The sequence below is a fragment of the Anomaloglossus baeobatrachus genome, chromosome 3, assembly GCF_048569485.1.
Source record: "Anomaloglossus baeobatrachus isolate aAnoBae1 chromosome 3, aAnoBae1.hap1, whole genome shotgun sequence".
Classification (NCBI taxonomy): domain Eukaryota; kingdom Metazoa; phylum Chordata; class Amphibia; order Anura; family Aromobatidae; genus Anomaloglossus; species Anomaloglossus baeobatrachus.
In genome coordinates, this window is record NC_134355.1 from 214835458 (window position 1) to 214860671 (window position 25214).

The 25214-nt window shown below is 50.4% G+C and overlaps 1 protein-coding gene across 7 annotated transcripts in view; it reads left to right on the plus strand.

Annotated features, from left to right (window-relative positions):
- The first annotated feature begins 1734 nt into the window (after positions 1–1734).
- AFDN (afadin, adherens junction formation factor) overlaps positions 1735–25214 on the plus strand; it is a 1370646-nt gene continuing 1347166 nt past the window's right edge. For all 7 annotated transcript variants that reach the window (XM_075339717.1, XM_075339721.1, XM_075339720.1 and 4 more), the window contains exons 1-2: positions 1735–1829; positions 2008–2143. In XM_075339717.1, coding sequence (XP_075195832.1) covers positions 1819–1829; positions 2008–2143 — 147 coding nt within the window. In that variant the 5' untranslated portion in view covers positions 1735–1818. The remainder of the gene's footprint in view (positions 1830–2007; positions 2144–25214) is intronic.

Consider the following 25214-nt stretch of genomic DNA (forward strand, 5'->3'; position numbering starts at 1 on the left):
TGGGGTGCGCTGGTATACAGTATAGCACACAGGACGAGAGTGGTGGGGTGCGCTGGTATACAGTATAGCACACAGGACGAGAGTGGTGGGGTGCGCTGGTATACAGTATAGCACACAGGACGAGAGTGGTGGGGTGCGCTGGTATACAGTATAGCACACAGGACGAGAGTGGTGGGGTGCGCTGGTATACAGTATAGCACACAGGACGAGAGTGGTGGGGTGCGCTGGTATACAGTATAGCACACAGGACGAGAGTGGTGGGGTGCGCTGGTATACAGTATAGCACACAGGACGAGAGTGGTGGGGTGCGCTGGTATACAGTATAGCACACAGGACGAGAGTGGTGGGGTGCGCTGGTATACAGTATAGCACACAGGACGGGAGTGGTGGGGTGCGCTGGTATACAGTATAGCACACAGGACGGGAGTGGTGGGGTGCGCTGGTATACAGTATAGCACACAGGACGGGAGTGGTGGGGTGCGCTGGTATACAGTATAGCACACAGGACGGGAGTGGTGGGGTGCGCTGGTATACAGTATAGCACACAGGACGAGAGTGGTGGGGTGCGCTGGTATACAGTATAGCACACAGGACGAGAGTGGTGGGGTGCGCTGGTATACAGTATAGCACACAGGACGAGAGTGGTGGGGTGCGCTGGTATACAGTATAGCACACAGGACGAGAGTGGTGGGGTGCGCTGGTATACAGTATAGCACACAGGACGAGAGTGGTGGGGTGCGCTGGTATACAGTATAGCACACAGGACGGGAGTGGTGGGGTGCGCTGGTATACAGTATAGCACACAGGACGGGAGTGGTGGGGTGCGCTGGTATACAGTATAGCACACAGGACGGGAGTGGTGGGGTGCGCTGGTATACAGTATAGCACACAGGACGAGAGTGGTGGGGTGCGCTGGTATACAGTATAGCACACAGGACGAGAGTGGTGGGGTGCGCTGGTATACAGTATAGCACACAGGACGAGAGTGGTGGGGTGCGCTGGTATACAGTATAGCACACAGGACGAGAGTGGTGGGGTGCGCTGGTATACAGTATAGCACACAGGACGAGAGTGGTGGGGTGCGCTGGTATACAGTATAGCACACAGGACGAGAGTGGTGGGGTGCGCTGGTATACAGTATAGCACACAGGACGAGAGTGGTGGAGTGCGCTGGTATACAGTATAGCACACAGGACGGGAGTGGTGGGGTGCGCTGGTATACAGTATAGCACACAGGACGAGAGTGGTGGGGTGCGCTGGTATACAGTATAGCACACAGGACGGGAGTGGTGGGGTGCGCTGGTATACAGTATAGCACACAGGACGAGAGTGGTGGGGTGCGCTGGTATACAGTATAGCACACAGGACGAGAGTGGTGGGGTGCGCTGGTATACAGTATAGCACACAGGACGAGAGTGGTGGGGTGCGCTGGTATACAGTATAGCACACAGGATGAGAGTGGTGGGGTGCGCTGGTATACAGTATAGCACACAGGACGAGAGTGGTGGGGTGCGCTGGTATACAGTATAGCACACAGGACGAGAGTGGTGGGGTGCGCTGGTATACAGTATAGCACACAGGACGAGAGTGGTGGGGTGCGCTGGTATACAGTATAGCACACAGGACGGGAGTGGTGCTGGAATGTAGCACGCAGGATGGGAGTAGGAGCGGCGCTGGGATAGAATGCACCACGCAGGACATGACGCGCACGGCTCAGCTCTGGGAGGAGGGGCTAGAAGGCAATAAGGAAGCGCAGAAGCCTGATACTGATCGGGTTGGAGTCGCGCAGCCTATTGTCTGTGGAGCAGGGAGCAGTTCATGGCAGGGTGGTGAGCGGGCACTTTTTGTAGTATTATTTCTTGTTGTATTTGGGCTTTTGTTTGGCTGCTGAGCACAATTGCTTGGCGCGCGCAGCCCTGGATTCTGTGCAAACGATTCTCAAGCACGGTGGAGTAGAGGGATCGCCCTAACCTTGGTGACATTCGCAATATTTCCTCTTCCCACTAGTGCCGATCCTACAGGGACGAGCGGGTGTGCGGACATGACTGGCAGCCGGGAGGAAGAGCGCCATAAGCTGGCAGACATTATTAACCACTGGAACGCTAACCGGCTAGACCTGTTCGAAATCAGCCAGCCCACTGAGGTGAGTGCCCTCCCTTGGGAGGCTTCAGAGGAGAAGGCGCACAGGCCGCTCCTTTGGGAGCACGGTGGAGGCTGTGCACGTTTGATAATTGTTGGCACGAACATCCCATTCTGTAGCCTGGCAGAGCAGGAGTGGGTCCATTCCGGCGGCCGGCCCTGGGGAGCTCTGGCAGGTGGGGGCGTTCCGGCCCTGGGGAGCTCTGGCAGGTGGGGGCGTTCCGGCCCTGGGGAGCTCTGGCAGGTGGGGGCGTTCCGGCCCTGGGGAGCTCTGGCAGGTGGGGGCGTTCCGGCCCTGGGGAGCTCTGGCAGGTGGGGGCGTTCCGGCCCTGGGGAGCTCTGGCAGCTGGGGGCGTTCCGGCCCTGGGGAGCTCTGGCAGCTGGGGGCGTTCCGGCCCTGGGGAGCTCTGGCAGCTGGGGGCGTTCCGGCCCTGGGGAGCTCTGGCAGCTGGGGGCGTTCCGGCCCTGGGGAGCTCTGGCAGCTGGGGGCGTTCCGGCCCTGGGGAGCTCTGGCAGGTGGGGGCGTTCCGGCCCTGGGGAGCTCTGGCAGGTGGGGGCGTTCCGGCCCTGGGGAGCTCTGGCAGGTGGGGGCGTTCCGGCCCTGGGGAGCTCTGGCAGGTGGGGGCGTTCCGGCCCTGGGGAGCTCTGGCAGGTGGGGGCGTTCCGGCCCTGGGGAGCTCTGGCAGGTGGGGGCGTTCCGGCCCTGGGGAGCTCTGGCAGGTGGGGGCGTTCCGGCCCTGGGGAGCTCTGGCAGGTGGGGGCGTTCCGGCCCTGGGGAGCTCTGGCAGGTGGGGGCGTTCCGGCCCTGGGGAGCTCTGGCAGGTGGGGGCGTTCCGGCCCTGGGGAGCTCTGGCAGGTGGGGGCGTTCCGGCCCTGGGGAGCTCTGGCAGCTGGGGGCGTTCCGGCCCTGGGGAGCTCTGGCAGCTGGGGGCGTTCCGGCCCTGGGGAGCTCTGGCAGCTGGGGGCGTTCCGGCCCTGGGGAGCTCTGGCAGCTGGGGGCGTTCCGGCCCTGGGGAGCTCTGGCAGCTGGGGGCGTTCCGGCCCTGGGGAGCTCTGGCAGCTGGGGGCGTTCCGGCCCTGGGGAGCTCTGGCAGCTGGGGGCGTTCGCTTCACAAATGGCTAATCTTCAGGCCTCATTAGGTGTTGGGACACATGTTGGAGAATAAGGCTGCTTTCACACATCAGTTTTTGCCATCAGGCACAATCCGACAAAAACTAAAAAAAAAACGGATCCGGCGTCTGTTGCCGCTGGATCAGTTTTTTCCCCCATAGACTTTCAGTAGCGCCGGATGGCCTTGCGTTTCATCCGTTTTTTGCCGCATCCAGCAAAATGTACTTGTTCGGTGGCCGGATGAAACGTCGATGGTTACTTTCACACATCAGGTTTTTTCCATCAGGCACAATCCAGAAAAAAACGGATAAAACTGATCTGGCGCCGGATCCGTTTTATCCCCATTGATTTGTATTAGCGCCTGATTGTACCTAATGGCCTTGCGTTGCATCCGGCTTTTGCTGGATCTGTCGTAATTGGCTAATGCGGTGGCCGGATGGAACGTCTCTTGTAACGTTTTTGTCTCTGACAAAAAAAACCGCATCGCGCTGGATCCGTCGCGATACGGCGTGATTTATAATGGAAGCCTATGGATGCCGGATCCGGCGTAATGCGACAAAAACCGGATGCGGCCGCCGGATCCGTTTTTTTTTTTTTAAATTGAGCATGCTCCAATTTATTGTAAAGAACTGATCCAGCAAAAACGAAACTGATACAAAAACGGATGCGCCGGATCCGTTTTTTGATGGATCTGGTATACTGGATCCGTCACAAAAAAGGGATCTGGTGCATCCGTTTTTGCATATTCTGCGCCGGATCCGTTGCATCAGGCACACGCCGGATTGTGTCTGATGCCAAAAAACTGATGTGTGAGAGTAGCCGAAGTGAACGTTTTTGTGTCCGTCAAAAAAAACCAACTGATTGCGCCAGATCTGGCGCTATACAGCGTGTTTTATAATAGAAGCCTATGGACGCCGGATCCTGCGTACTGCGGCAACAACCGGATCCGGTCGCTGGATCCGGTTTCTTGAACTAAGCATTCTCAGAATCACACCGGATCTGTCAAAAAACTGAAGGAACTGATGGAAAAAAACTGATGCAACTGATCCGTTTTTTCGACGGATCAGTCTCATCAGTTTTTTCGCCGGATCGTGCCTGATGGCTAAAAACAGATGTGTGAAAGCAGCTTTAATCAGCTTATACAATGCTAGACCAGAGTAGTGAAAAACTGGCTACTGCGTGACGTCTTTTAGCCCTTCAGTCGCCACTGTCATGTTCCTTGTTTTCTTTTGGTTACATAAAAATTAAATTTTGTTTAAGGAGTTTAGAGCTCACTGAGCGTTCTCTGGCTGGGGCCAGTGATATGGTGGAGGTGGGAATGTTAAAAACTACTGTATTTTTCGGACTATAAGACGCACCCTGGTTTTAGAGGAGGAAAATGGGAAAATAAAATTTTAAGTAAAAAATGTGGTCATGACACACTGTTATGGGGCGAGGATCTGCTGCTGACACTGTTATGGGGGTAATGTCCCCAAATTCTCTACTAAGGTGCCGCTGCCTGGTATATACAGTATATGTCCCTCATCCTGCTATATACCGTCATCCTGCCATAGGGCCGCATTCTGCTATATACTGGCATATGGTCGCATCCTGCTATATAACCCATCATGGCATATGGCCCCATCCTGCTCAGAATATACCCCCCCATCCTGCTCAGAATATACCCCCCCATCCTGCTCAGAATATACCCCCCCATCCTGCTCAGAATATACCCCCCCATCCTGCTCAGAATATACCCCCCCATCCTGCTCAGAATATACCCCCCCATCCTGCTCAGATATACCCCCCCATCCTGCTCAGAATATACCCCCCCATCCTGCTCAGAATATACCCCCCCCATCCTGCTCAGAATATACCCCCCCATCCTGCTCAGAATATACCCCCCCATCCTGCTCAGAATATACCCCCCCATCCTGCTCAGAATATACCCCTGAGCAGGATGGGGGGGTTATATTCTGAGCAGGATGGGGGGGTTATATTCTGAGCAGGATGGGGGGGGTTATATTCTGAGCAGGATGGGGGGGGTTATATTCTGAGCAGGATGGGGGGGGTTATATTCTGAGCAGGATGGGGGGGGTTATATTCTGAGCAGGATGGGGGGGGTTATATTCTGAGCAGGATGGGGGGGGTTATATTCTGAGCAGGATGGGGGGTATATTCTGAGCAGGATGGGGGGGTTATATTCTGAGCAGGATGGGGGGGTTATATTCTGAGCAGGATGGGGGGGGGTTATATTCTGAGCAGGATGGGGGGGGGGTTATATTCTGAGCAGGATGGGGGGGTTATATTCTGAGCAGGATGGGGGGGTTATATTCTGAGCAGGATGGGGGGGGGTTATATTCTGAGCAGGATGGGGGGGGGGTTATATTCTGAGCAGGATGGGGGGGGGGTTATATTCTGAGCAGGATGGGGGGGGTTATATTCTGAGCAGGATGGGGGGGGGGTTATATTCTGAGCAGGATGGGGGGGGGTTATACTCTGAGCAGGATGGGGGGGGGTTATATTCTGAGCAGGATGGGGGGGGGTTATATTCTGAGCAGGATGGGGGGGGGGTTATATTCTGAGCAGGATGGGGGGGGGTTATATTCTGAGCAGGATGGGGGGGGGGGTTATATTCTGAGCAGGATGGGGGGGGGTTATATTCTGAGCAGGATGGGGGGGGTTATATTCTGAGCAGGATGGGGGGGGGGTTATATTCTGAGCAGGATGGGGGGGGGGTTATATTCTGAGCAGGATGGGGGGGGGGTTATATTCTGAGCAGGATGGGGGGGGGGTTATATTCTGAGCAGGATGGGGGGGGGGTTATATTCTGAGCAGGATGGGGGGGGGGTTATATTCTGAGCAGGATGGGGGGGGGGGTTATATTCTGAGCAGGATGGGGGGGGGGTTCTATTCTGAGCAGGATGGGGGGGGGTTATATTCTGAGCAGGATGGGGGGGGGTTATATTCTGAGCAGGATGGGGGGGGGGGGTTATATTCTGAGCAGGATGGGGGGTTATATTCTGAGCAGGATGGGGGGGGGGGTTATATTCTGAGCAGGATGGGGGGGGGGGGTTATATTCTGAGCAGGATGGGGGGGTTATATTCTGAGCAGGATGGGGGGGGGGTTATATTCTGAGCAGGATGGGGGGGGGTTATATTCTGAGCAGGATGGGGGGGTTATATTCTGAGCAGGATGGCGGTTAAAGCAGTGAATACAGCCGCACATGATCACTCCAGGCCGTAGTTGCCAGGGGTGATCACGGCCGGCTGTTAAACCCCTGCCCATCATCCCGCCCACCTGTCAGTGTCTGCTTCAGCGCTGAGGGATGATGGATGGGGGATGGGCGTGCATATTAAATGAGCGGATCAACGTGGTCACGGCAGGGAGCTACAGCCTGCTCGTGCCCCCGATGACCCGTTCCACCGCATTCCCCGCAGCCACATTCAGACCATAAGACGCACCCCCCACTTCCCCCAATATGGTAACCTTGATAGTACAATATTACAAAAATATCTAGATAAGATGTCAGAATGGGCAGATGCTTGGCAAATCAGATTTAATGTTGATAAATGTAAAATAATTCATTTAGGACGGAGTAATCCTATAACTGCGTATACATTAAATGGAAGTAAACTAGGGAATACAGAACAGGAGAAGGACTTGGGTATTCTCATTACAAATAAGCTGAGCAGCAGCACTCAATGTCAGGCAGCAGCTGCTAAAGCAAACAAGATTTTGTGTATAAAAAGAGATTATATCCCGTGATCCCAATGTATTGTTACCCCTCTATAAATCACTTGTAAGGCCACATCTGGAATATGGGATCCAGTTTTGGGCTCCACATTTTAAAAAGGACATTCAGAAGTTAGTTCAAAGGCAGACAACTAGACTACAAGGAATGGAGGGCCTCCCATATGATGACAGGTTGAAAGTTAGATATGTTTAGCTTAGAAAAAAGACGTCTCAGAGGAGATCTCATTTATATGTATAAATACATGTGTGGTCAATATAAAGGACTGGCACATGACTTATTTCTTCCAAAGACAATACTAAGGACCAGGGGGAATTCACTGCGAGTGGAAGAAAAGCGATTCCAACAGCTAAATAGGAAAGGGTTCTTTACAGTTAGAGCAGTCAGACTGTGGAATGCCCTACCACAAGAGGTAGTAATGGCAGATACTATAACAGCTTTTAAAAAAGGGCTGGATGATTTCCTCAGTACACACAACATTGTTGGTTATAAATGACTTAGTGACCAAATGTAGAACTGGTGGAGGAAGGTTGAACTAGATGGACCTAGGTCTTTTTTCAACCTAAGTAACTATGAAAACTATGTAACTATGTTTAACTGGCCATCCCCAAGTCCAGCGCTCTCCAGAGTCCCTGCCTACAATTGAGAGCAATGATGAGAGAGTGAGCAGCAGCGTGCTTTCTCTTATCATTCTCTCCGCTGTGACTGTCGGTGCTCTGACAGCTTTGCAGCGGAGCACGGTGACGTCACCACCGCGCGCCTGCAGTGAGGTCAGAGTGAGCGACAGCAGTGGACGCGCCGTGGAGACCAGAGCAGCGGGGGAACGAGGAAAAGTGAATATTAATCACTGTATGCTACATGAGGGTGCCTACTGCTATCTGGCTCTGCACTGTGCTGTATACAGGCTGGCCTATGTACAGGCTATATGCTACATGACTGTGTTTGAGTATCTGTGCAATAGAATACATTTTATTAAATGACAAACAAGCAAAACAGCAATGCATGCAAGTTTAAAAACAACTACCATAAGATCAAAGGGGCATGGAGTATGAGTATAGAGTATAAAACAAAATAACCAATAGCCGTGGGAGAGGCGGAAGAAGTTCACAAGATGTACTGAAAACGTTCAGGTAAAAATGAAACAATACCACCTTCAGCAGCCGTAGCCGTGGGAAAGGTAGATGCGAGTATACAGACATGGGCCAGTAAATGTGTGATTCACACAGTGGAGCATGATGTGCAATATATAGCCGTAGAGGAGGTGACCGCTATATGATGTTGCAGAAATAGCCGTGTGAGAGGTAAACAGTAATCACAAATAACTACAACATATAGCGGTCATAGATGGAGTGTGTAACATAATGACAACACAGTGCCCCAAAGTGTGGTCACAAAGACTGATCCAAGGTGTACACCATGGTAATTAGGGATACTGAAAATGGTTTAGCATAATTCTATATAAAGTGCAAATGCATTAGAATAAAAAGGCAGGCACCCAAAAATACCATGAAACAACAAGAAAATCCCACAGGGACCCACAGCAGGAGCTATAAAGATGTTTAAGACATAATGCACATACCTGGAGAGGAGGGAGGTGATCCGTGTTTACCTCTCACACGGCATTACTTTCAATGCCGGCTATATTCCGGCATTGAGAGGAAGTGAGTCATGTTAGCTACAGGCGTCATCACATGACCCTGTGCTACCATGACAACCACCGAAAGTCATGTGATCATGTCACGTGACTTTCGGTGGGGGCGGGGTAAGTTGACTGTCATGGCGGAGCCCATATACATATCGCTGCCAGATTTTGACAGCGAAATGTAAGGGGTTAATGGCCGCGGGTGGAAGCTATTTCACCCGCGGCTAGCAGGCACACATGTCAGCTGTTGATAACAGCTGATATGTGCGCGGATCGCCGCAGGGGGCGGGGCTTACCGGCACACGATCCATGACGTACCCAGTACGTCATGGGTCGTTAAGGGGTTAATACAGGCATCAATAGGAAGGGAATTAGGAGGCTGAAAAACCCAATGTGCATGCCTTCCAGGGGTAAATCCTGATGATGGGTTCCCTTTCATAGGAGCTCATTTCTTGGCATCTTGACAGCTGGCATCCCCAGTAATCTGAAAATAATGACCTGGGAAATCTTGTAATATCAAGCAGCAAAACTAAAAAAAAGTAAATTATATAGCGATTCTGAAACTTTAAAGGGAGCCTGCAAGCTTAAGCTGACCGTATAAACTAAGCGTATAGCAGAGTGGTGCATTCTGCCCACTGAATTTGCACATCACACAAACCTCACACTGGTCTTTCTTCATGCAGTGTGGTTTCCCAAGTGCTTAGATCAGTACACCATTTGTTGTGTGGCAGCAGTGGCGTCTCCACAGTGTGCACCCAGTAAGAGAAGTGCAGAAGCTGTGTAGATGAGCCTCTATAGCCTAATATACCTAGAACAAGCTGCAGTCAAAGTGAGCGTTTGGTTCCCTTTAAAGGGAACCAATCATCAGGATTTTTGTATATAAGATAGTGCCAGTACAGCACTGGCTTTATCAGGCTGATTCTCTACATACCATTAGTGGTCAGCTCGGATGTTTAGGTTTTCAAATCCAAGAAAGTGACGTTTTTAAATTCAGCAGCTTCTTGAGTGACAGTTGCATCTGAGCAGATAATCTATTGGTGGGTATTCATATGGATTCCTGCCGCTTGTTCCTCCCTCTATGGTAAGTATTATACAAACTATTCACTTTTTTGAAGGACCTGTGGTGAGGTCATACCTGTGTGACCAGAAGGGGTGGGGCCTCAGCCATCAAAGCTGGATACCAGATCACATGGGTATAACCTCACACAGGTCCTTCAAAAAAGTGAATAGTTTGTATAATACCATAGAGAACAGAGAGAGGGAGGAACAGGCAGGGGGCGTAAGTCCATTTGATTACCCACCCATATATTATCTGCTCAGATGCAACTGTCACTCAAAAAGCTGCTGAATTTATAAACTTCACTTTCTTGGATTTGAAAACCTAAACACCCGAGCTGAGCACTACTGGTATGTAGAGAATCAGCCTGATAGTGCCAGTATAGCACTGGCTTTAGCTTATATACAAAAATCCTGATTGGTACCTTTTTTAAGTCAACAAATCGCCTGGATTTTCGTATATAAGCAAAAGCCACTGCTGTACTGGCACTATCAGGCAGATTATCTACATACCTGTAGTGGTCAGCTCGGATGTTCAGGCTTTCAAATCCAAGAAAATCTTAATTACTCACCGGTAATGGGATTTTCAATAGCCCATGACAGCACCACATGAGAGATAGGTTCCGCCCACATCAGGACAGGAAACCCACTGATAAAAAGGCGGTACCTCTCCTCCACATCAGTAGGTTTTCAGAGCCAGAGAGGACCAACAAAACACAAGAAACAGATTAATCATACCACCACCCAAGGAAAAACACCCATAACTAACACTCCCCAAAGGGTGCCCACAACCAGTGAATAGGGGGGGAACTAAGGGTGCTGTCATGGGCTATTGAAAATCCCATTACCGGTGAGTAATTAAGATTTTTCCCTGCCGCCCATGACAGCACCACATGAGAGATTTAAATAGACCATCCACCTTAGGGAGGGACCACCGCCTGCAAGACCCGTCTCCCAAAGGAAAGGTCAGTTGTGGAGGACAAGTCCAGCCTATAGTGCCGAAAGAAAGTCCCAGGAGACGACCAAGTAGCCGCTCGACAGATCTGGTCAAGAGAGGCATCCGCCCTCTCCGCCCAAGACGTAGACACCGCTCTAGTGGAGTGCGCCCTTATGCCCGGAGGAGGAGTGGCGTCTTTAGCCGAGTACGCCAAACCAATGGCATCCCTGACCCATCTGGCCAAGGTAGCCTTAGAAGCCCCATGCCCCCTGGACTGCCCCTGAAAAGTGACAAACAGGACCTGAGACTTCCTCCATTCCCTAGTCCTATCTAGGTACGTGACTAAGGCCCTCCGGACATCCAACGTGTGTAACCTAGCCTCCTCCTCGTTCCGAGGGGGGTCACAGAGGGAAGGGAGCACGATCTCTTGGGACCTATGAAACGGTGTAGAAACCTTGGGCAAGTAGAAGGGATCAGTCCGCAACACTACCCTATCATCCAGAATCTGGGTATAAGGGTGAACCACAGACAAGGCTTGGAGATCCCCCACCCGCCTGGCCGAGGTGAGTGCGACGAGGAGAAAAACCTTAAGGGACAGCAGTTTGAGAGGGACTTCCCCTAAGGGCTCAAACGGAGGCCCTGTGAGGGCATCCAACACTAAATTAAGGTCCCATGGGGGAACCCTGGGAGCCTGAACAGGTACAGACCTGGACTTAGATTTAATGAACCGGCAAATCCATTCATTCTGCGCCAGACTACAATGAAACAGTGCCCCTAAGGCCGATACCTGCACCTTGAGCGTACTGGTGGAGAGCCCCAATTCCAACCCCCTCTGGAGGAATTCTAGAATAGCCGAGATAGGAGGGGGGCCCTCCGCCCGAGCCCCCGACTGAAGGAGAAAGCGCTTCCAGACCCTACCGTAAATGGCCGTGGTGACCGCTTTCCTACTGCTAAGAAGAGTATCGATTAAGCAAGAGGAAAACCCCCGTCGAGCTAGCAGCCGCCGCTCAAACGCCAAGCCGTCAAATGGAGAGCCGGGTCGGGGGGGTGACGGACTGGGCCCTGGGACAGGAGATGAGGGGCGTCCGGGAGAACCCAAGGATCCACCAGAGACAGTGTCCGCAGCCAGTAAAACCACGCCCGTTTCGGCCAGAAGGGGGCGATGAGAATAACCTCTGCTCTGTCGGTCCGGATTTTCCGGAGAACCGAAGGCAACAGGATCAGGGGAGGAAACGCGTACAGGAGGCCTTGAGACCAAGACATCTGGAAGGCATCGAGGGCAACAGGATCGTCTCGGGGGTTGAGAGAGCAGAACCTGTCCACTTTCCGATTCGCCTTGGTAGCGAACAGGTCTAGAACGGGGACACCCCATAGAAGCGTGATCTTGCGAAAGACCTCCGGGTCCAAGGACCACTCCCCCTGACGGAGACAGTGCCGGCTGAGGAAGTCTGCCTCCTCGTTGTCCGTCCCCTTGATATGAAGAGCAGTCAAGGAGGAGAGATGTTGTTCGGCCAGCTGGAAGATGTGCATAGTCAGAGTCAGAAGAGAAGGGGATCTGGTGCCGCCCTGATGGTTGACGTACGCCACCGTCACCCTGTTGTCCGAAAGGATCCGAACATGGCGACCTCTCAAGAAGGGGAGGAACCCCTCTAGTGCCTTGAGAACCGCCATGAGCTCCCTGTAGTTGGAGGACTGTCTGACCAACCGAGCGTCCCAGGGACCCTGGAGCACCCGGTGGCGTAGTTGGGCACCCCACCCCCAATGGCTGGCATCTGTGACTATTGTGTCCGTGACCGGGGAAAGCCAAGGAACCCCCATCCGGAGGTGAGAGGGGTCCTGCCACCAACCCAGGGAGTGCAAGGTGTCCGCAGACAGGGTCAATTGTTTCTCCAAACCGCCTCCAAACAGTCTCTGAAACTGAAGGACCTCCATCTGGAGGATTCTGGAACGCAGTTGGGCCCACCACACTCCTGGGATGCAAGAGGTAAGAGTCCCGACCAGCGACATAGCCTGCCGTAAGGACATGCTTGGGCAACTCCTTACGGAAGAGAGAAAGGACAAGATCCTGGCGACCTTGTCCTCTGGCAGGTGGCACAACTGTCTGGTAGAGTCCAAGACGAGACCCAGGAAGACTTGACACTGGAGAGGCTGGAGTCTGGACTTCTGCTGATTCACCACCCACCCCAGGCTTTCCAGGATGGTGATGACCCTGGTCACGTGAGCCGCACATAGAGACTCCGACTGACTCACTATCAGGAGGTCGTCCAGATACGGAATGATCAATATGTCCTGTTCCCTGACGTGCCATGACCTCCGCGAGGACTTTGGTGAAGATCCGTGGGGCCATGGAAAGCCCGAATGGCAGCGCTGCGAATTGGAAGTGTCTCAGCCTCCCGGAGACGTGTAGTGCGAACCTGAGAAACCGCCGGTGAGACGGAAAAATAGGGATGTGATAATAGGCGTCCTTTAAGTCGAGGACCGCCATAAAACACTCTGGATACAACAGCCTGACAGTTGACTTCATGGTCTCCATTTTGAAGGCTCGCTGCACCAGATGCAAATTCAAGTTCCTCAGGTTGAAGATGGTGCGGAAGGTGGAGTCCGGCTTCCGAACCAGAAAGAGAGTGGAGTAAAAGCCGTCCCCTTCTTGTTCTATGGGGACCTCCTGAACGACTTTCCTCGAGAGGAGAGTTAGCACTTCCACTTCCAAGGCCATCTGCCGCTCTGGGGACCGCAAGGATGTTATCACGAGAGACCCCCGAGGGGGTGAACGGAAGTCCAATTTTAACCCTTCCTCCACAATCTGAAGGAGCCACCTGTTGGAGGAGATTGCCTGCCATGCATGAAGAGGGACAGCCGACCCCCTACCTGATGATAGGCGTCATTGAGAGGGCTTGGGCTTATTATCGGAGTGCTTGCCAAAGAGAAAGCCCGAGGTAGTCTTTCTACGGTCCTTCCACTGATCTTGCGGTTTTTGAGACTTCTTTGCGAAAAACTGACGTCTCCGAAAGGGCCGGCTGCGAGAGGACGCCACCGGAAAAACTGGAAACCCCTGTTTCTTATCGGATGCCTTAGTGAGGAGGTCGTCCAGGCCAGAGCCAAAAAGATAGGCACCTTCACAAGGCATGCTGCATAGTCGCCCCTTGGATTGGACATCACCCTTCCAAGTTTTCAGCCAGAGGGCCCGACGCGCGGAATTGGAAAGCGCCGCCGACCTGGCAAATAGTCTTAAAGAATCAACCGAGGCATCAGCCATAAAGGCAGCAGCACCCTGTATTAAGGGCAAGGACGAGATAATATCTTTCCTAGGAGTGTCATTGCGCAACTGGTCTTCTAACTGCTGAAGCCACACCATTAAAGACCGGGCAACACAGGCGCTGGTCACGGCCGGGCGCAAGCCACCTGCCGTAGACTCCCATGTCCCTCTCAGAAAACAATCAGCCTTCCTATCCAGCTGATCCTTAAGGGACCCCAAGTCCTCAAACGGCAAGGTAGTGGAACGAGACGCCTTGGCAATAGCGACATCAATTTTTGGGGTTCTATCCCAAGAGGTAGATGCTTCCTCATCCACGGGGTACTTCCTTTTAAGGGAAGAGCTAAGATTCAACCTTTTGTCCACTTTTTTCCACTGGTCAGTAATGAGACTTTGAACCTTCTGGGGAATGGGAAACCAGTTACGCTTCCTGGAATCCAAGCCCCCAAACATGACATCCTGGGTAGATTCGGGCCCCCTGGGGTCCACTATACCCATGGTCGAACGTACTGCCTTCACCAAAGGTCCGACGTCTGCCGTAGGGAAACAAGGGCGACCACCTTCATCGGAAGAGGAAGAGGAGCCAGAATCGGAGGGGGAGGATCCCGAGGATCCCGACGACCGAGAGCCCTGAGCCGAACCCGCCGAGGTATCGGGAGTAGACAGCTTATGATGACGGGACTTCTTGCGCCTCTTGCCCCCCTTAAGGGATTTAAGGGACTCCTGTACTTCCGCTCTGATAATGGAACGTAATTCAGATGAGAACCCCGGCCCCTCTTTGAGTAGGGTCTGTTGGATACAGCCTGCACACAGGGCCTTGGTGTAATCCGAAGACAGGGAGGATTGGCATATGGCACATTCCTTGTGACGCTGCTTGGAGGCACATTTTTTCGGTACCTAACAAGAGAGGGGACACGGAAACGGGGACTTAGAAACATGGAAGACCACGAAGTCCACTCACCCCCACGACTCCAGGCAATACCGGATCAGGAGGCGGATTCTTATCTCCCTTGGACCTCTTGGGACCCACCGACCGAACGCTGCCCGGACTGGATACAGCCTTCCGGGAACGATCCGCAGAGCCGCGTTCCGAGCCCCGCTGTGGCGACTCCTTGCGCTGCTCCTTGCTGCGGGGTGAATCTCCTGCCATAATGGTAACAATGGAGGAGAAAAAACTCACCAGTCCCAAGCGCCGGTCACATTTGTCTCGTTACATGGGCGCCGCCATCTTGGATCCTAGTGCGCATGCGCACACCAGTCACTTCCTGGTCGCATTGCGCACGTCACCCTGGAATCGCGTCACTTCCGGTCGGAGCTTCCAGCTTCACTCCAGCGTGCTGCACAACAGGGACAAGCCTTCCAGCGGCCGCCGTGAGTGCGCACATCCCTGGAGCGACGCCGGGCCGAGCTCCCGCTCCAGGCCCGCGCCTCACCGCCGCAGAGGTCTGAGACCGAGGGGGGGTGCATCCAGGCCCGAGCACCGGCTTCAGGTAAGTACCAGGCTTCCACACCGGGTCGGACCTGGGACAGCAATGGGTTGTCCATACCAGGACAGGAAACCAAACTGATGTGGAGGAGAGGTACCGCCTTTTTATCAGTGGGTTTCCTGTCCTGATGTGGGCGGAACCTATCTCTCATGTGGTGCTGTCATGGGCGGCAGGGAAAAGTAAAGTGTAAAAAAATTGGCAGCTGCTTGAGTGGCAGTTGCAATGGAGCAGTAAATGTATTCATAGTTATCCCCCCCCCCCCTCTTTTAGAATTGGCTGAAGTATTATGCAAATGATTCACTTTGTTTGTTGCAGGACCTGTGTGAGGTCAAACCCATGTGACCTGGTATCCAGCTTTGGTGGCTGAGGCCCCGCCCCTTCTGGTCACATGGGTATGACCTCAGCACAGGTCCTGCAAGAGACAAAGTGAATCGTTTGTATAATACTTATGGTAATTTTAACTGGGGGGGGATAACTATGAATATATTATCTGCCACTCAAGCATCTAATTTTATAAACTTTACTTTTATGGATTTCAAAATCTAAACATCTGAGCTGACCACTAAAGGTATGTAGAGAATCAGCCTGATAGTGCTAGTATAGCACTGGCTTTAGCTTATATACGAAAATCCTGATGATCTATGCACTTGATAAAGTACACTTCATCGTCCATTTTCAGCTTGAGGCCAGCAGAATAGGATTATTTAATAATTACAGTCGATTGGGTCCAACACTGAGCACAGTCTCCTAAATACCAGGGCGGTTGTATTTATAGCTTTGGACATTGACCACAGTCTATGTGCAAGGACGGTCGCATTTATAGCATTCGGCACTGCGTGCACTTTCCAGTGTACCAAGGCGGTCATATTTTAGTGTCTGACACTGAGTGCAGTCTTCTGTGTGCCGGGGCGGTCATGTTTATAGCTTCGGATATTGAGCGTAGTCTCCTATGTACCGGGGTGGTCATATTTATAGTGTCAGACACGGACCGCAGTCTAGATACTGAGGCAGTAATATTTATCGCGTCGGACACTGACTGAAGTTTGTTCCGGGATGGTCATATTTGCGTTATGTAAGTGTTGTGCCCAGACACTTGAACACCAGCACATAAAAATGGCAGTGTCAGCGAGTGCTGAAAAAATTGAATAAAAAGTCATAATTTAATTTTGTTCTGCTTTAAAAATGAATGCTTATATAGTTAGTTCATATAAGGCTATGTGCGCACGTTGCGTACAGTCACTGCAGAATTTTCTGCAGCGATCTGAAGAGCACATGTGCGCTTCAAATCACTGCAGAAAATGTCCTTAGAAAAAAAAGCCGATTCCATGCGCTCTGCCTGCAGCTCCTCCCATAGACAGAGCAGGGGCTGCAGGCGGAGCGCACTGAAGAAGTAACCTGTCACTTCTTGAACGCAGCGCTCCAAGACGCCACGTGCGCACGGCCCCTGCACAATCTCCATAGACTGTGCAGGGGACGCAGGACGCATGCAGTTACGCTGCGCTACAAAGCGCAGCGTAACTGCATAAATTACGCACTACGTGCGCACATAGCCTAAAACTCATGACACATTCCCTTTTTTTAAATGGAATGTCTTCAGTTAGAAATACATGCGGGTTTTTTTTTTTTTTTTTTTTTTCTTTTTCTTTCCCTTCTTCCCAGAGCCGTAACTTTATTTTTCTGGCAATCTTGCCATATGAGCGCTTGTTGTTAGCGAGACAAGTTGTACTTTTAAATGAAACCATAAGTTTTACCAAATAGTGTTCTGGAAAACGAGAAAAAAGTGCGCATGCATGATTGTTTGAGATTTTATTCAGTGTTCACTATATGGTAAAACTGAGATCCGTGTAACGCCTCAGGTTGGTACAAATTCGTAGACAGACACCAAACATGTATAGATTTACTTTTATCTAAGGGGTTAAAAATCAGAAGTTTGTTAAAAAAAAAAGTGGCGCACATTTTGCGCCATCTTCCGCAACCCGTAGAATTCTCATTTTTTGGGATCTATGACTCAGTGACAGCTTATTTTTTTGCATCTCGTGCTGACGTTTTTAATGGTACCATTTTTGCGCAGATGCTATGTTTTGATCGCCTGTTATTGCAATTTGTAGCAACCAAAAAACGTAATTTTGGTGTTTGAGGTTTTTTTTGCCCTATGCAGTTTACCGATCAGATTAATTTATTTTATATTTTGATCGGGCATTCCTGAATGCGGCGATACCAAATATGTGTACTGTATCTTTCGAATTATAAGACTTACTTTTCCTCCCAAAAATTTAAGCGAAAAATGAGGGGTGAATCTTTTAAAATCTGAATAAAACTTACCGGGAGGAGGATAATTGGCAGGGAGCTCTCTGTGCGGGTGGCCGGCTGCCTCTCTGGGCAGGAGGCCTGCTGGCTGTCACTCTGTGGGCGGCCGGATAGCTGTGCAGACTGTGGTGCCTGTGCGGCAGGTGTCCTAGATGGTTTGTCCGTGCTTCAAATGATGGCGCTCAGAGTCAGCGCGTGCACAGATGGAGCTCTTGCGTGAAAGCCCTATCTACGCAGGTGCCATTTCTTTGAAGCCCGGACCGCTGACGGCGCATCTAGGACGCTGGCCGCACCGGCATGCGCTACCACACAACCACCGCTGCCAGCTCTTACCTGCCGCTGCCTGCACTGACCTGCTGCCTCCTGTGAAGGCCCCGCTCCGCCACCGCTGACACCCCCCCGCTCCACCCCACCCCCCCACTCCGGTAAGACAACACCTGGAAGTACCCAGCACGTTTCCACTGGTGATGTTGAATTGATTAGGATGCTAGTACGTCCCTGTGGGTGTGTGAATATGCTAAGAGGGTGGACTAGTCAGGTGATATAACTCCTTTTGGGTCTAGTCCCCCACGCTCACTAGCATAAGAAAATACCGTATCTTTAGAAATACTTTTTCGAAAGATCTCTTTATCGGTTAGTGTATACAGGGACAGTTAGGCAGGAATTAGCAATATGCACCCAGAATTGCTCGTGGCTCTGGGTGCATATTGCATCAAACCGGTTCCCTTTAATGCCCCGGCCAAATTTTAGAATTCTGACCAGTGTTAGTTTAACAGATTAGAACTTTAGAAGGCTTCAATGGATCCTGATGATTATGAGACGGAGAGTCTGTTATTTCAAATCTGTTTTATTGATGAAACTGTTGTCAACATACAAACATATCATTTGTGCAATTACAATACATAAACATCATCATTTTCTTAATGCCGGGATAACATCCAGAAATTGTTACATTACTAAATTTCTTGGAATTCTTCAAATTATCTTTGTGCTATTACTATACAACCACTTATAAATTATAGGTCAGAATTCCCACTTCTTTTGACTTCCCGTATCCTAATATACTCATTCTCATTGTATGTCTATTGTCTTATGAATTATTCATGAAACTAGAAAAATGCAGATTAATGTTCAGAAAAGAAAGAAAGAGGAAAGATGCAAGCATAAAGAAGAGGAAATTAGAGAGAAGGGGGATAAGCAAGAAAAGAAAAAAGGGGGGGAGGGGGAAGGAATGAGACTCCCCACCGTTTCTTAGTTCAAAAGCTCGTCAAACTTTCCACAAACTTTGGGGACTCCATGAACATAATCAATGGTCCCCAAACTGTAGTAAAGTTTTCTGTGTTCCCATTTAGTTTTGCTGTCAGCTCCTCCATTCTCTGGAGGTTTGTCATCTCCTCCAACCAATCCAGCACCGTAGGGCATCTAGTCTGTTTCCAAAATCGTGGGATAATTATACGGGCAGCCGCCAGGCAAAATCGCAACATGTCCCTTTTTTGTGTTTTAATAGCTCCTGGGAGCATAGAAAGAAGGGCAACCTGGAGGGACTTTTCTATTTCACCTCCGCTCATCTTTTTTTACAGGTAGAACACAGTCCCAAAAGGGTTGCAGCTTAGTACAGCTCCACCATATGTGTAGCATTGTACCGGTGTCTGTGCCACACCTCCAGCACACATCAGACACAGAGGGAAATATAGCATGTAATTTAGTCGGGTTATGGTACCACCTTGAGAGAATTTTATAACTTTTCTCTTGAGTAGTGTATGCCAAGGAAAGCTTGTGGGTCCACAGGTACGCTCTGCTCCAATCATCCTCTGGAATATCCTCCCCCAGTTCCTCTCCCAACCTACAGACAAAGTGAGGTTTATCCACCCTATTTCTCTGGTTCAGCATTTTATAAATGAGTGAGATTCCATGTCCAGGTGATGACCCCTTTAAAAATACTTTCTCAAAAGGAGTAGGGGGGTGTCCTCATCCTTCTCTCCCTGTCCTGGTACGAGAGGAAAGATTTCAACTGCATATATTCCATCCAGGAAATCTCTCTCCCTGTGGCCTGCATGGAAGTATAAGTTGGGAGGGTGTGTCCCTCCAGCACGTGACAAAAACGAGTATCATCCGCCCAAGTAAATCCCCCGAATCTATGGGAGTGGAGTCCTGGGGGGAACTTCTTATTACCGAATACGGGGGTAAGTGGGCCCTGCTCCTGAGAGAGAGATCCCCTTTTTTATCTCTCCATCCCACATCCCCATCGCTGTCCGCGTAAACTCCATTCTTTTCGCTATCTGGATCCTACTTTCTTTCTCTAACCATGGGAGTAAGGGTACCTTCACACTTAGCGATGCAGCAGCGATCCGACCAGCGATCTGACCTGGTGAGGATCGCTGCTGCATCGCTACATGGTCGCTGGTGAGCTGTCAAACAGGCAGATCTCACCAGCGACCACTGAACAGCCCCCAGCCAGCAGCGACGTGCAAGCGACGCTGCGCTTGCACGGAGCCGCCGACTGGAAGCTGCGGAGACTGGTAACTAAGGTAAACATCGGGTATGGTTACCCGATGTTTACATTAGTTACCAGCGCTGTGTGCAGAGAGCAGGGAGCCGCGCACACTGAGCGCTGGCTCCTTGCTCTCCTAGCTGCTGTACACATCGGGTTAATTAACCCGATGTGTACAGCAGCTACATGTGCAGAGAGCCGGAGCCGGCAGCACAGGCAGCGTGAGAGCTGCGGAGGCTGGTAACTAAGGTAAATATCGGGTAACCACCTTGGTTACCCGATGTTTATCTTGGTTACAAGCTTACCTCAGCTGTCAGACGCCGGCTCCTGCTCCCTGCTCGCTTCATTTGTCGCTCTCTCGCTGTCACACACAGCGATCTGTGTGTCACAGCGGGAGAGCGGCTTTGAAGAAAACGAACCAGGGCTGTGTGTAACGAGCAGCGATCTCGCAGCAGGGGCCAGATCGCTGCTCATTGTCACACACAGCGATATCGCTAATGAGGTCACTGCTGCGTCACAAAAAGCGTGACTCAGCAGCGATCTCGGCAGCGAGCTCGCTGTGTGTGAAGCACCCCTAAATGTAAGGGAGTTCCCAGCATATCCTGTTCAATCACCACCCATTGTTTCGAATTACCATGAAAATGCCAGTCCAGTAATCTCGTTAGGATAGCTGCTTTGTAATATAACTGAAAATTTGGGGGCCCCACACCCTTTCACTTTTGTGTCTGGTCAGAGTTTTAATTCCTGTTCGGGGTCTCCTGTTCCCCATGACAAACCCAGACAAGGCTGTCCGGATCTTGGAGAAGTAACTTAGCGGTAGCTGTATGGGTATTGTCTGAAACAGGAACAGGAACCTCTGTAACACATCCATTTTTATCGTGTTTATACGCCCAAACCACGTCAATCTCTTTTTGTCATATTTCTTTAAGTCCCTGATTGTCCTTTCTAATAATGGGAAAAAATTGATGTACAATTTTTGCTGGATCCCTAGGTACCATAACTCCCAGATATTTTAAAACTGACGGTTGTCACTTAAAAGGGAAGTTTTGTGATACACTCGCAAGGTCTTCTGCCGATAAAGTCACGTTCATGGCCTCTATGGGCGGCACGGTGGCTCAGTGGATAGCACTGCAGCCTTGCAGCGCTGGGGTCCTGGGTTCAAATCCCACCAAGGACACCATCTGCAAGGAGTTTGTATGTTCTCCCCGTGTTTGCGTGGGTTTCCTCCGGGTACTCCGGTTTCCTCCCACACTCCAAAAGACATACAGATAGGGACTCTAGATTGTGAGCCCCAATGGGGACAGTGTTGCAAATGTATGTAAAGCGCTGTGGAATTAATAGCGCTATATAAATGAATAAAATTATTATTATTATTATTTGGAAAAATTTACTTTGACGTTGCTTAAGTTGCCAAACTCTTCGAACTCCTTGAGCAAGCACGGGAAGGATATGTGTGGTTGGGAAATGAACATGAGAAGGTCATCCGCGAATTGAGCCAGCTTACGGTTTTCGTGATGTGGAGTTAAAAACTTTGGTCATGAACGGGGATAACGGAGTCTGAAAAATTTTATAGAACTTAGGGGTAAACCCGTTCGGACCTGGGCTTTTGCCTGAGGGAGAATCCCTGATAATAGATGCCACTTCTGTCTCTGTAAAGTCTGCTTCTAGGTTTTCAACCTCCGTATTGGGTATAGTTGGCAGGGCTGTTTTAAGTATGTAATCATTTATTTTAGTCTCCAAAGTTTCTTGTGGCATATCCCCAAATTTGCCCCTTATGTCGTAAAGGTCACTATAATATTTTTGAAACTGCTCCGCTATGTGGATTGGGTTCTGAGTCAAAAGGCCGTCCGATTTTTTTTGATTGTAGGGATCTGACTGAGGTCCCCCCTCGGATGTAATAACCTAGCTAGTGGTCTGCCACATTTGTCCGCATATTCATACATAAATCTTTTTAGTCTATTCCTGTGGCGCTTGTATTGTCGGTCCAGAATGGATTTAAGTTCCTCTCTGTTTTTAACTAGCTCTGTCATTGTCACCAGGGATAATGTCTGCTTATGGATCTTCTCTAGGTCTGAAATATTCTGAAGTAGAGACAGAATGGTTTGGGCTCTCTCCCTCTTAATCCTAGCCCCATGTTTGATCAGAATCCCTCTCAACACACACTTGAGTGTCTCCCATTGAACAGGTAGGGTAGCAGTGTATCTCCAAGAATTCATCTATTGTGTTCTGCAGGTCTTTTAAGCATCCCTGGTCCCTCAGCAGACTATCATTCAACCGCCAAGCCCATCCGGGATAGTGAGGCTCAAAAATATGGGGGCATGATCTGACCAAGAGATACTGCCTATAGAGGCCTGTATCTGCCATGTCAGGGCCTTCTGACTTACAAGGAATAGGTCTATGCCGCTGTACGAAGAGAGAGCCGGGGAAAAATATGTGTAGTCACGGTCTACTGGGTGTAGTGTTTTCCATGCATCCACTAATCTGAGTTCCTGTATACAACGTTTAACCTTCGTTAGTTTCCTTATTGAGAGAAAGTTATGTCCCGATGTTGTGTCTACCTTAGGGTCCAAAGGGAAGTTTAAATCCCTGCCCACTATCACTGTCCCTTCTGTGAATTCATCCAGTGATGACAGGAGAGAGGAGCAGGTCGTCGCCGGATCTCTATTCGGTAGATACCAATTGACAATGGTAAAAATGGATGAGTTAACATTAATTTTCAGGAATATAAATCTTCCCTCCGTGTCCACCCGTGTATCTAGAACTGTGTGCACTAGGGACTTATGGACACTCCCTTGGATTTTGACTCTGGGTTGGAACTGTGGACCCAGTTGGTATAATATCTGTCTCTAAAGATGGGGAGGTGGCCCGTTTTTAAAATGTTTCTTGGATCAATAGTATATGGATTCTTTTTTTGTGCATGTTAAAAAAATATCTGGGAGCGTTTTTGTGGGACATTAAGTCCCCTCACATTTAGTGAACCCCAATTAATCTGCGTCATTCCAATGTGGAGGAACGGTAGGGACTCTAGGGATACGTTCGGGGATTAGGGAGAGAGAGAGATGTGCAGGCAAGTAGGATAGGAGGAGCAGGGAAAGAGAGGAGGAAATAAAAGAGCAGAGGTAAGAAGGTCGAGAATACAAAAGAAACTACCAACAAAGCAGTAGAAACCAAAGGCAAGGAGGTCAGAGTGCCTCCCGCCTGCAAGGTCACAACAAGACCCTAATGTCGGGTCTAAAAAGACTAAAAGTAACTGTATAGGTATAAGAAAATACCAAACTGTCTAACCTAGGGATGGTGAGACTACGCCACTCCTTTATGGTGTGTTATCCCAATCAGGGAGGGAACTTTCTACAAAGGAGCCCCCTGCCCTGGACTAACAATAAGCAATTATTCAACTTAGTTTGTCAGCCAGAGCCCTATATAATGTGAGGACACAAGGTCTAGAGAGAATATTGTGTTATACACCGACAAGGGTTGCCCCCCCCTTCCAGGAAGGCGGGAGGGAACCCCCCTCCCTCATAATCAGTAAGACTTAATCCCCCTGGCAAAAAAATTATGGCAAAACTGGGAGGTACATTCTATTGAGAAACAATTAATTTTTGTTTATAAACCAATAACTCCTTAAACATCAGACTGGTCTTCCTCTTCAAGGGCCACGCATCCGATCACCATCTGGGGCAGCACCCCATCCCCCCCCACTGGAAACACCGGCAATTCCTCTATAGGCACCAACGGAATGTCCAGGGCTGCAGCAAACGATGGCATATCAGTCGGGTTCTTAAGAACATGCATTCTTCCCACGTGTCGGACCTGCAGGCGGAAGGGAAATCCCCAGCTATATTTAAACTCATACGAATGGAGCATATCCAGGAGAGGTTTCAGTGCTCTCCTTCTTTGTAAGGCTACTTTCACACATCCGGATTTTTGCTCTGCGGCACAATACGGCGTTCTGCAGAAAAACCGCAACCAGCTTTTGTAACGCCGGTTGCGTTTTTTTTTGCATAGACTTACATTAGTGCCGTATTGTGCCGCAGGGGCTTGCATTCGGTCCGGTTTTGGCCGCATGCTGCAGATTTAGCCGATGCCGCGGCCGGATCGAACGTTCCCTGCAACGTTTTTTGCTCCGGCAAAAAACACCGAATCGCGCCGCATCCGGCCGCTGCGGCGCATTTTTCAATGCATACCTATGGAGGCCGGATGCGGCGCGATGCGGAAAAAAACGCATCCGGTCGACGCATGCGTTTTTTTCCACTGCGCATGCTCAGTAGCATGCCGCAACCGGAAAAACCCCTACGGGCCGCATGTAAAAACTTATGCAAAGGATGCGGTGTTTTCACCGCATCCGTTGCATAGTTTTCACAGCCGGATTGAGCCGCAGTGCTCAAACCGGATGTGTGAAAGTAGCCTAAAGTGAAACTGGATAAGTCCTGCAGAATCTGGACTTTGCTCCCCTCGTATGCTGGTGAAACTCCACTGCGCAGCTTAAACAGGATGGCCTCTTTAAGGACATAACGGTGGACCCTGTAAATCACATCTCGAGGTCTGTCATTCTGTGTAGGTCTAGGGCCAAGCGCTCTATGCACTCTGTCTAGCTCCAGGGGTTGGCTTGATGGTTCACCCAGGATCTCATTAAACATCACTTGGAGGGCTCTCTGGAGATCCTTAAGTTCAACAAACTCTGGTAAACCCCGGACCCTTAAATTGTTTCTCCGGCCCCTGTTTTCAGCATCGTCCATTGCTTCCACCATATATTGTATTTGGTGGGAGTGTTGATCCAAAATGGCCCCTTGTGCCTGAGTGGTGTCTTCTATATTCTGTATTTTAGCACCCTGTTTTTGGTTCTGAGTGTCCACTCTTTCCACCTCCCCCCTCAGGGCCGACAGCTCTGTGCGGTATACCTGTTCCAGCCTTGCTATATATGTCTCCATATCTTCTCTGGTGGCCATAGAAGAGATGTGTGCCCGGATTTCATTAAGTTCTGTCAGCACTCCTGATTCATGTGATCTTATTGTACTTGTGGCAGGCTCTAACTCTGCTTGCATTTCCATATCATACAC